This window comes from Hyaena hyaena, unplaced genomic scaffold (assembly GCF_003009895.1).
Source record: "Hyaena hyaena isolate Hyena2069 unplaced genomic scaffold, ASM300989v1 scaffold_473, whole genome shotgun sequence".
NCBI classification, from domain to species: domain Eukaryota; kingdom Metazoa; phylum Chordata; class Mammalia; order Carnivora; family Hyaenidae; genus Hyaena; species Hyaena hyaena.
In genome coordinates this window covers 118841-131284 of record NW_024081105.1, presented here as the reverse complement: position 1 = coordinate 131284, position 12444 = coordinate 118841, and the positions used below count along the sequence as shown (strand labels likewise).

The 12444-nt window shown below is 34.8% G+C and overlaps 1 protein-coding gene across 1 annotated transcript in view; it reads left to right on the top strand.

Annotated features, from left to right (window-relative positions):
- Nucleotides 1–6567, top strand: part of LOC120246583 — a 207714-nt gene extending 201147 nt beyond the window's left edge. The window contains exon 4 of the mRNA XM_039254219.1: nucleotides 6532–6567. Coding sequence (XP_039110150.1) covers nucleotides 6532–6567 — 36 coding nt within the window. The remainder of the gene's footprint in view (nucleotides 1–6531) is intronic.
- The last annotated feature ends 5877 nt before the right edge of the window (nucleotides 6568–12444 follow it).

Here is a 12444-nt window from a genome sequence, read left to right as displayed (position 1 = left end):
AACCTACAATAACTCGAAAGGCTGAATATGTATGTAATATAATGTCAACAGAGACATGGCATTCAGGTAAGATATGTGAGAATGAATTGTTTCTTTTTAGCCTCATGTGACATAATACAACAAGAACAGTATTATTTTGAGAAAAGAAAATTAAATTACTTCTCATATTTAGACTATGTACTGAGTAAAGAGCCTTCAAATTCAATTATAGCATGTGATCTTAGACCAATTCTAAGGTGCTACCCAGTATTCTGTGGTTTCCAGGTAAACTCTGTGGCTCACATAAAGGAGTCTCTATTGGTCTCTTTATTTTTTTTTGTTGTTGTTGTTGTTGGTTTTTTTTTTTATTTATTTCTAGGAGAGAGAGAGAGAGAGACAGCGTGAGCAGGGGAGGGTCAGAGAGAGAGGGAGTCACAGACTGAAACAGGCTCCAGGCTCTGAGCTGGCAGTCAGCACAGAGCCCGACGCGGGGCTCGAACCCACGAACCACGAGATCATGACCTAAGCGAAAGTCGGACGCTTAACCGACTAAGCCACCCAGGCGCCCCTCTATTGGTCTCTTTAACTGGGCGGGGGGGGGGAGGAGGGAGAGTGGGGAAGGACTGTAAGAAGGACTCTACATCATTCTAGAGTAGCCTCATTTTTTAAGGTTATGTCTAAAAAGAAGCATGTGTATAAAAGCATATTAGATATAGTTTTTGTGTAATGGACTAACTAGCATCAAATACACAGAAAACTCATACTGCTTACAAAAATACTGCTCTGAGAATGCTTTATTGGCTAAGTTATCTGCATTTGACTTAATAGATAACTGAATTTTTTTAGATATGACATGTTCTCTGGAATCTCAATGCTTAAGAGGCAGAAAGCAGGCTCAAAATATTTATCTGCCATCAAACACAACATTGTCCAATGTTCTCTTTGTAGGTGACCAAAGATAATAGCAGAAAAACTCTTTTTTTTTTAATGTTTTATTTATTTCTAGGAGAGAGAGAGAGACAGCGTGAGCAGAGGAAGGTCAGAGAGAGAGGGATTCACAGACTGAAACAGGCTCCAGGCTCTGAGCTGGCAGTCAGCACAGAGCCCGACGCAGGGCTCGAACCCACACACCGTGAGATCATAACCTAAGCGAAAGTCGGATGCTTAACCGACTAAGCCACCCAGGCGTCCCAATAGCAGAAAAACTCTTAGAGAACAACAGAGAGACAATGGAGCAGAATCAGGACCTAATTAAAAAAAAAATCCCTTATTCCCATTTTAGGGGGACCTATCAATTCTTACTCAGAATGATTTCAAAATTGCTAAGAATCAGTGACTGCTATATATATATGTCTATCATTCTTCTTCTTGTTGAATAACAGATTTTTTTTGCACTTTTCCTGCCTATGTTTTAACATTTTTTTTGTGGAATGTGTGATAAGGGAGGGAAGATAACATGCTTATCCATGGGTACATCTGATTAAGAAGAGTCATATTTGTTCTGATATAGTTGGGAACATCTTGGACTTTGAATCTTATGACGTGATTACTGAGTGGGCAGGGAGTCCCGAGGGTGAACACATTCTGCATGTGGGAGGGGCATAATTTCTCATGGCTAAAAGGGTGTGCCATGTGGGGCTTCAATATTGCCTCTAATTATTCTTTTTATGTACCTTTATGATGGAATATGCAACCCATATGTCAGACTCTGTCTCTACTACACAGAGATCAGCCTTGCTCTCTCTCTCACTCTCTTCTCTCTTTTTCTTATAAAGAGAAAATCAGAATGTTACACTGTTAAATATCTCTTCATTTATTATGCTGTCTTTCACCCTGAATCCCAGGTCCATTGTGGCTGTCATTCAGTGTTCTGATGTCCTCTTCTCAAATTATAGAGTAGCTTGAAAATGGAGTGAGGTTGGCTGGCTTTCCATGTCCATATTTTTACTTTTGAGTCTTTGAGACAGTGTCTCAGGGGCATATAATATAGAATTTGAATTTTGAAGGCTATTACTAAAGTAAAAATTACCCAGGGTCCTCAAAGGTAATAACTTTTAAAGTCATTATAATGTCTCCTTGTAGATACTCCTCACTTTATTTTATTTTCTAAATAGCTCTTCTTCCTTCTTTTTAAGAAATTATCTTCAATTTCTTCATCCTTGGTCACTAGGCAATATCCTGATTTCTGAATCTTATCTCTATTTTTGTTTCATATTTGTCTGCCTGATTGTGTTATTTTCTATAATAATCCTGAGATTCAGTACTAGCATCAGTATTAATTATCTAAGTCTACCCCAGAAACCATGGTCAAGACTGAATAGTGTCAGATTGTCTTTATCTGTCTTTATGTGTTCACAAAAAGATGCCAAATGGAAGCATGGTAGTTTCTTTAATATTACATTTTATTTTTCAAACACTCATTTATCTTTTAAGCACAGACATTTATTTTGAGGTTCAGTGTAGTGTCAAGAAGCAGCTAGATAACTCTATTTTCTTTACCAACCATGAATTGTATTATTGTGTAAAGTACTCATTGGTTTCTTTAATACTTTCTTTAATACTTAAACTTGGAGCCTACTAACATTTTTGTGTTATGTATATTATTTTCCAGAGGAGGGTTTCCCCTGTAGTAAGCGATCAAGTTAGTTTTCCTTCATTTTCTCTTGGCAAAGAGAGAGAGGATAGTAAATTGTTCCAGTTAGATTGAGATCACCAAAATCTGTTTACAAAGAAAAATACCTAGTTATGTAAGCTAAATAAATCACAACTCAAAAGTATTTAATCATGCCAAAACTAGATAATTATATTTAGTCATGATTTATTTTCATTTAATCTGTCCAAATCAATGGCAGTCTTATTTAGGAAGTATGCTTGAATGTCCTGTAGCTACAACTAAGTTATATTTGATAAATATTCTTTTTATCTACTTCAAATAGAAAAGCACAATTTATCCCACATTTAGAGAGGTTAAAATATGCTTTGCTGTTTTGTATTTCCAACATCTATTTTTTACAAAGAAAATGGTGATTTACAAAAGATGACAAGTTGCAAAATAGGTTTCACTAGGATTTATGAATTGCAAAATGCTCTCTTGATAGTAATCAATGGTAGTCACTGTTTAAATTATCCCATTTATTTGCAATTCATATATTACAGAGCTGGAAATAGAAGCAGCCTCTTCCAAACTTTCTGTATTATAAAAGATTGTATCTTTATTACAAAGGAATTGAGTTAAGGAATGAAAGTTATAAAATTTTATATTTCGGTCCATCCATTATCTTCTGATGATGTGAGAAGACATTTTTCTATCCTTATGTTTAGAATCTCAAGAACATGGTCACTGTGGGAATAGTCTGTGATTTCATCACACATAGTTGACAATGGATTTTTGGTTGAATGTCAGTGGCTTTAGGAAGAAGTAAAATTATACTTATTAATAATTAAATTGGTACAGAGCCAAATACTCAATATATTTTTCATAATATGTAACAATATAATACTAGACATGCAGAATATAAATAGTTAAATCTCCATATTAAGATTCAGGATCCTAAAACATTTGGTATCTTAATAATATTATAAACTAAATTATATTTATATGTTCATATGTTATATCCTACCAACTATTTATCAACCTTTGTCCCCTTTATGACCCACCCAGTTCTTCTGAGCTTTGTCCCTGGGTCTCCACTCACACCTCTTAGTGGTATCCAAACGTCTCTTGACTTCACCTGGGACTCTTCGTTCAGGTTTGAATCCACCCTAAATAATGTCTTTAGTTTTGTTTTTCTTAAAGAGATCTTCCTCTGATATTTCTAAGATCACTGAGAACGAGTCCATTGCAGTAAGTGCTTGTATTTCTCCTACCTTCTGCCGTTTATCAGCAAGAGGTATTTTAGAAAGACTCTCCTTAGTTTTGGCTGTTCCATCAATATATATATTGCTCCATGCTGGTTAGGTAACCACCCTTTTAGAGGAAGTGAATATTAGCTGGTAATTTCCAGGTTTCAAGCTATTAGGACCATCAAAAAGATCCCAGGTTTGTTTTCTTTGTTTTCTCACACATGGTTCATACTTCATTAGTCCCACTGATAACAGTGATGTGACTCCATGAAATTATATTCTGTGATTCATGAGTATACATCCAGCTGATTGTTGTGTCAAATTGAATATCCATCCTTCTATTGCTAAGTTAAATAGTCAAATTTTCAGTCCTTATCTGACATGCCCTATTAGCAGTGTTTGATGCAGTTGTTCTCTGTCTTCAGTGACTCACCTTTATTTTTTTTCTTTTCACTTGAATTTTAGATTGTATACCTACCCCTCACTGAGTATTTCTGTTTAGCTTCATTTGCTGGATTCTCCTCTTTCCCCAACCTTTAAATGTTGCCAGATTCTTAACCTCAATCTCCTTTTCTCTTCCCATGTGGAAACCTAATTCACAGCATGATAGTATTTTCAGTTGGGAGCTATTGGAGATGATCAGATCATGATGGTGGAGCTGTCACAAATGGGATTAGTGTCCTTCTAAAAGAAACCCCAGAGAAGTCCTTCATTCCTTTCACCATGGGAGGATACAGTGAGAAGATGGATGTTAATGAACTAGGAACTTGTTTCTCACTACATACCAAATCTTCCAGTGCCTTAACTTCAAACTTTTCAGCCTCCAGAAATGTGGGGTGTAAATTTCTGTTGCTTATAAGCCATCCATTCCATGGCATTTTATTGTAACAGCCCAAACAGACTAAAACATCATCTGCTGAAAACAGCAAGCAATGCTTGTCTGCACCAGATATTATCCTTCTGTCCATATATTCTTTCCCTCCTACTACAAAGACTGAAATCCTTGAATCTTTATTTCTTAGACTCCTTTAAAAAAAATCAAGCTTCAGGTTAAATGTTGCTAATAAAAAGTGCTCGTATAAAATTTTGAAAGTAACATTGAATGAGAAACTATTTTTCTTTTGGCTTCTGTGGACAGGCAATAAAGCAATTGTTGGCTTTTAGGCATCTTTCTAATAGTTATCTACTTTGGTGTTGAAAGCAACTGTCATCATTAGTCATTGTCTCCTTGTGATTCCTACAAGTGTCCAAAAGCTGAAGTTAGAAATAGCCTCTCTGACTATTCTTCCCAGTAGTTTGAATCATATCAATTCCGTATTGAATATTTCTTATTTGAAATACATAGTATAAACCTATGTATTCCTATTTGAGTCTTTCCTGATAGAACTTAGGTATTTGAAATGTTTTCACAAAGCAGAGGATCATAAATGGAAATTTAAAATTCCATATGTAACTTGATTTCAACTTAGTAAGAGTCTTACTACATCTAGGACTTGGATAGAAAAAGAAGGTGGTAGTGAAATATCTGTAACTTTCAGTTGGCTGCAATGACGTTCTTATGAAAGGCAAGGAGTTAGGAAAGAGGAAACATCCCTATTCCTATATTAAATCTCCTTAACCCATGTGCCTACCTTCCCAGCCAATACCATCTTCTTCAGAGGAGACCAAATTCCCTTTACCCGTAGAAACTATAAAATTTCAAAAAGGGACATTTGACCTACACACAGATTCCAACTTTTGCTAAGACCCACCCCACTACCTCTCCTTGCACCTATACCAACCTAGATCTAGATAACTAGGGTAAAATAACTAAAGCATCCAATTAGAAGACAAAACCTTTCTTGGAAGGAGATAGCATATCTCTAAAAGGAACTGTAAGGTTTTTACTATTTATATTGCCAGAACCTAAGTAATGATGTGAGAAAAAAATTCTAAGACATTATCTCATGGAAGAAGGTATACAGTTTGACAAAATTTGTCTTCTCAGTGTGTAAATTCACTGAGTTTGTTCCTGCCACAGAAGTGTTTCTAATAGACTGATTGAATGGCATGAGCCTAGATGGAAAAATAGCTTGCATAAAGATAGCTTTAGAATTCCTTCTTTATAGCATAGAAGGATTAATACTTGGAGAGGGAAACGTTTGAATGGATTTATAATAATCAAAAGTTTTAAACAATGCCCTCCACCTGGAATATCCCTCCAGTGCCCTTTCCTAAGAGGGCTTAACACTGTGCTCCGTATAAAGGAAGGAGTGATCCCTACAGAAATTCTGTCCATATTTCAGAGCAGGTATTGACAGGCCAATTTGGAGCAGAGAGGAAATGATTTAATAAATAGCCCAAGTGATCAATTACAAGTGAAGAGGTTTACCCGAATCTGCCTCAATGTGCCCACAAATATACATTATGCTATTTCTCTGTTCTTCAGTACACAGTTGGCAAACTGTTTTTATGTGAGTCCCCTGAACCAGAGACAGAGGTTTAATACAAGCAAAAAGGGAAAAGTGGAAGATCTTGGAACTTTTCTGTCCTAACAAAATCATAAACCAAAAGCAATATAACATAATTGATTACAAATATCATTACTACACTCAAAGACATGAAAATGTAAAAAAGTCCTTCCTTTCAGGTTCTCTGTATTTTTCTACTTGACTTTTAAAGGAAAACAGATATTGATAAATGAGTGTATTTTATTGTTATTTTTATCAGGTGTCAACTTTCAGCTCCACTTGCTGTGATGGTTAGTTTATCTTTAGTGGACTCGATCAACTAAACCTTTGTCTCCTGTTATACAAATGCCTTTTTTCCCCTTATCAAATAGAATATCCCAGCAGAAGCTTTGTATTCTTCCATTATAAGACATCAGTACAACTTCACTGTTTATGCTCAGGGCTATCATAGTTCTATAGCTCCCTGTCATAACTCATCTCACTGTTTTCTTTACCTTTTGATATTACACACCACATGCTGCTGCATTCAGTTGGTGACATCATGCTGGTTGGCACTTGTAAGCAAAAAATAGCAAAGGTCTATGTAACTTAAGACAATTAGTCTGCCAGAAGGTGGGGAGGAAAATCCCAGAGAAAATTTAAGAAGCCAATACCTCAGGGGGCACCTGGGTGGCTTAGTCGGTTAAGCGTCCGACTTTCGCTTAGGTCATGATCTCTCGGTTCGTGGGTTCGAGCCCCACGGCGGGCTCTGTGCTGACTGCCAACTCAAAAAGCCTGGAGCCTATTTCGGAGTCTGTATCTCCCTCTCTCTCTGACCCTCCCTTGCTCACGCTGTCTCTCTCTTTCTCCCCTAGAAATAAATTTAAAAAATATTAAAAAAAAAAAAGAAGCCAATACCTCAGAAAGAAGCTCAATAGCTGTTGAATCCCTTCAGTTTATAGAGGTAACATTTATGACGTGTGTGTGTTGCTTGAACCAATTCTTAGAAAGCCCATAGGCTACTGCTTTTGAGTGGGGATCAGATCCATTAAGTCCTTGTGATAGTACAGTCTGCAGCACAGGGCATTTCACTAATCATGCCTTATTGGGCCTCTCCGATCCTTTTTGTGTTCAGTTTGTACAGTTACCAGCAGAGTATAGGATCTCTGGTAAGGCCAATAGGAAAATCATAGTCGGGTATCTAAGAATTGAAAGAAAAATGGTTTTACATTGTGTCCTTATAGAGTGTAAATACCTGATGATGGGGAGCCACGTAAATAGGCATTTCCCCTCAACATTCCTTAGTGAACTGGGTATTATCTGATCCAGTAAATCATAAAATCAAGTTGTGCCACAGGACTCCATAATCAGGTGTAAGTGGTATGTATCAAATCAGGCTCTATCAGGTCCTAAGACTCCACCAAATTGTACAAACAGGTGGCCCAAACTCCCATGGCACTTGATTGTACTTCATTGTCACCTGGCCTTCAACTCATATCTATAGCCTCATGGGGAGTACCTTCTATATGACCTCTGGGCCTAAAACAAACAAAAAAATGTGATCTTGGTTTATGAATCATTATACATAAGATGCAAATACTGAATGTAGTCTGAAGCATTATAATCTTACTAAGGGTGAGTCAATTGCCCCAGTCAAAAATATTCACTAACTCATTGTGTAAGTTTTTTAGATATTGGATTTATTTAGTATTCCTTATTATCAGATACTAGGTATGTCACTATATCAGATGCTGGAAGCTAAAGTGATTATTTTTGTATAATTTGTTAGTTATGGTTTGACATTTGTTTTAGAACTAAGAGTAGATCATGTATTTTTACAAGAGTGTGTTTCATCATACTGTCATTTTTTTTTTTTTACTAAGCATTACTTTGAAATGTAACTATGAACAGAAAAAGATATACTTTTATCACTAAAATAATGCATACTATATTAAACTCCTGATATATACATTTCTCCCTCAATTTGGAATTGTAAGTACTTATGGAAAGCCTTAACTTTAAAGAAGATAAGCAAAAGCTATGAATACTAGGATTTACAGTCTACCTTTTGAGTGAATAGTTAACTCTATGTTATTTTGTTTATTAGAAAAAAGTTGTTACTGTGTTATCCTGTGGCACAAATAACATACAAAATATCTTTGTGGTAAAAAGGAAATTTAAATGTACATATTTATACTTTTATAACCTGAGGTAAAACGATGTCTTAGATTGTGTGTTTGTGTAAATGTATGATTACTCTGACTTATAAGCACATATTGCTTATAGTTTATTGTCCAAATTATTGAGTAGTAGTGGTGCTCCAAATTGTAATCATTTATAGTTTGTCCAACATTAAAGTGAAATAGCAAATATATATGTCAACTTTATTCCACTTAGAATTTAAAAAGTGCATTATTCTTTACAAGAATATATTCTAAGGTACTGCTCTTTGAAGTTTGTTAAAGAAAATTTTAAGATCCGCAGGAATGGTAAACAATAATATTTGAGCCTAGTTATTTGAAAATAAAGTTTTAAATCTATATGTGACGTTTTACCTCTTTTCCCAATAAGTCTTAGAGACATCTGAAATGCTATAATATATGTAATGTCTGAAATATATACATTTCATTCACATTTCCTGACTGAAAAACAAAATAAACAAACAAACAAAAAAGGTAGTCTATTGATATACAGTCTTGAAAGCTATTTTTTCACAGATCACAGTGGCACTGATCCTAAGGATGTTACTATGAAATAAAACAGGGAAGCATTTGACAGGAAGTACAAGAAGATGAAATAAAAGGTTGATATTTTTATATGAAATATGATATAAAATGAAAAGTTCTACACTAATATAAATTAAGCCAAGTACCTGGGAGAGAAAGATGAATATTCCTCCTCTTGACAAATAGTGTGGTTGAAATGCACAGAAAAGTAAATGACTTTTCCAATTTCTTCTAGGAAGTCAGAAATACAGCCTAGGGAAAATTCTTAAATTTACTTTCTCAATAAATTAGAGACAATGAAATGCTGTTATATTTCTTGATGAAAATGGAGGTATGAACATAAGGTCGAGAATAAGTTACTGGTTTTTATTTAATAGAAGTTGTAACCTGAACAATGTTAGGACAGGAGTGCCTACTTCTGGCCATGAAGTTTTGCAGCAGAACTTTCAATATGATCAACACTGCTCTTGTTCTATTCTTGATGGATGGGAGCTGTTGGAAAATTGCTGTCATGGTGGATTCCAGACACTCATTCCTTCCTGGGAAAAAAACAATCCATTGACTTTTGCACACTAATCTTTACCTTGTTCCTTCCTTAGATCACATTGCTTAACCACTGACAATAAGGCTTCAGAATAAAAAGAGTAAAATCCTGGACTACTGCTTAGTTTCATCCCTTCTACTTATAGTCTTCACTTAACACACACACACACACACACACACACACACACACACTCATGTTTGCACACATTCCCCCTCATAGAGCTACTAACTCCCCACCCCTCAACCAAGATATATATATATATCATATAGATGGCTGAGAACAGGCTTTTTCAGGACTACAGTTAATGTTCATCTACTAGATTTTCTACTGTCTGCTATTTATCTATGAAGTTCCCCTCAGTACACAAGATCACCACACATTTATATCAGTCTAATTCAAATGCTGTTAGCACAACCTAAATTTATTATGTTAGTTACAATTAAAATATATTAAAACTCTATATGCAAGTCCATGTGAATTGTTCAATATCTTATCAATACTAATAATTAAACTTTTTATTAAAATATTTTTCTTAACCGTATGCTGGAATCAATAATGTACATTTCATGACTTAAAAGTAAACAAATTGGGGCACCCAGGTGGCTCAGTCTGTTAAGCTTCTGACTCTTGATTTCAACTTAGGTTATGATCTCACATTTTGTAAAATTGAGCCCTCTCCCTCTATCTCTGCCCCTACCCTACTCATGTGCACTCTGTCCCTCTCAAAATACATAAATAAACATTTAAAAAGTAAACAAATTAACTATAATAATTTTTAAAGCTTTATTTTGTGAAACAAGGCACATATTTTCCCATTTAATTAACATTTCATTTCCTGTAGTACATTAGGCATATGATACTTAAAAACAGATTAAAACTCTGATGACTAAAACTTGGAGCTTTAAATTGTTAGTACAAATGAATGTGTTAATTTTATTTTATTTCATTTTTGTCACATGTTCAGTTTTTGTTTTGTGTTCCTAATCATTGTATATAATCTTATTCCTTCTTGCCTTAGTTAATAACAAGCAAATTACTTTAAATACATTATATGAATTCTGTGGAGGAAATGACTTAATGTAAATAATGAAAATCTAGAAAACAAGAAGAGAAGGAAACACAAAATAAGATAACCTCCTAATAATTCTTTGTAAAGTTATTATAATCATGAATAAATATTTATTCATTATAAACAATTATTGAAGTTTATCACTATCCCATGACAAAGCAAAATTTCTATGTTTTGAAGAGTGCTGTATCACTAACATAACAGTGTCAGGTGCAAAGGAGCCCTCAATTTGTTGTTTCAATTTCTAAATGTGAAATAAAGGCTGACGCAGATATTAACATTACAAAACACATGTAATAACCCTTTATTAGTTGAATATATGAATCTTTTTGGCTAGGACAGACTTACTTCTTATCTGACCTGGGATAATTATGAATACCATTACCAAGGTATTCCTGTCTGGATGAGAATTTGATAATCTCCCTTCTCTATCTCTAAGCCATTCTATGTTCTATGTGTTTTTATGTTTATCAACTCAGTTTTTAACAGATCCTTTAGTAGTAAGGACTATTGGTATCCCTGGTTGAAAGATGAGCAAATTGAATTAAAGAGCTCAGCTCATTTATGCTTTTGGAACATGGAGGACATAGGATTCAAAGTCAGGCTGTGTGACACCAAAACCCTAGCTCTTAAACTACACAATGTTGACCAAAGCATTTTATGGACATTATCCAGGATGCTGATATAGGAATGCTAATGCAACCAAAAGAAATTTTGAGTTTTTTTATCATTTTTTAAAATTTTTAAGTAATCTTTACACTCAGTGTGAGACTCAAACTCACAACCCCAAGATTGAGTTGCATGTTCTACCGACTGCCCCATCTGGTAGCCCCTTGAATTATTTTAGAAGAAAGAGAGGACTAACCACATAAAGATGTAGTCCACATGGGGAAGATACAGACCTTTAGTTCCATCTACTGCCCTCTGTATTTTCTCTAATTGCCACTCTGATAGCTGAGACAGGGTCAGCTGGTGAAATCTACTTGTGTGCTTTATGTTCTTGTCTTAACACGATACAGGTAATTCTTCTTTAGCTCTTGACTATGTACTGTGTCATAAGGGGAGCTTAATATTCCCCTTGGGGAGAGTTTTTTTTTTCTCCAGCTTATACATGATCAAGATAATCTATCCAAGAGGATTTCAGATTACTCTTTCTTTCTTTCGCTATGATTTTAGTTTTCTACTGCAGTATAAACTATTGCCACAGATACAGTGGCATAAAACAACATAAGTTTATTGCCCTATGTTGTCTGCTAGTCAAGAGCCTGGGCAAAACATAGCTGGTCCACTTATCCCCTAAAAACTGTATTTGTCCTTATGTTTTTCCAACGTCATCACACTGAAAAACAAAATGAATTTTCCATATTTGGCTTAAGGAAGACTTTTTCCTTTTTATAAAAACTGCTCCCTAATCATGACTTGTAATGCATCTCACTAATCAATTGATCCAGGCTTTAAGTATTGATTGGAAATTAGATTCCCTTTTAATGACTGAATCCTGAATATCAGGCCTATGATATGCATATATATATTCAGAAGTTCTACTTTACCAAATGGTAGACACTGATTCTATAATTTTCCCCGGTATCTCATGGTAATACAGAATGATAAAGGTTTATGTGATTTTTTTCTTCTTTTTAATTCTAGTAAAACACAGTAATAGAAGCAATCTTTGTAGAACCACTTTTACATTAACTTTTCTTAAGCATGGTAATTGTATTTCAGTGATTTTGTTTATGGACGCAAATCTCTTCTCTAGTGCATTTGAAATATTAAAAAATAACAACTATAATCTTGTCATATACTTATGAAATATTAAACACTTGTGGATGTATGACCTATATATGACTCATA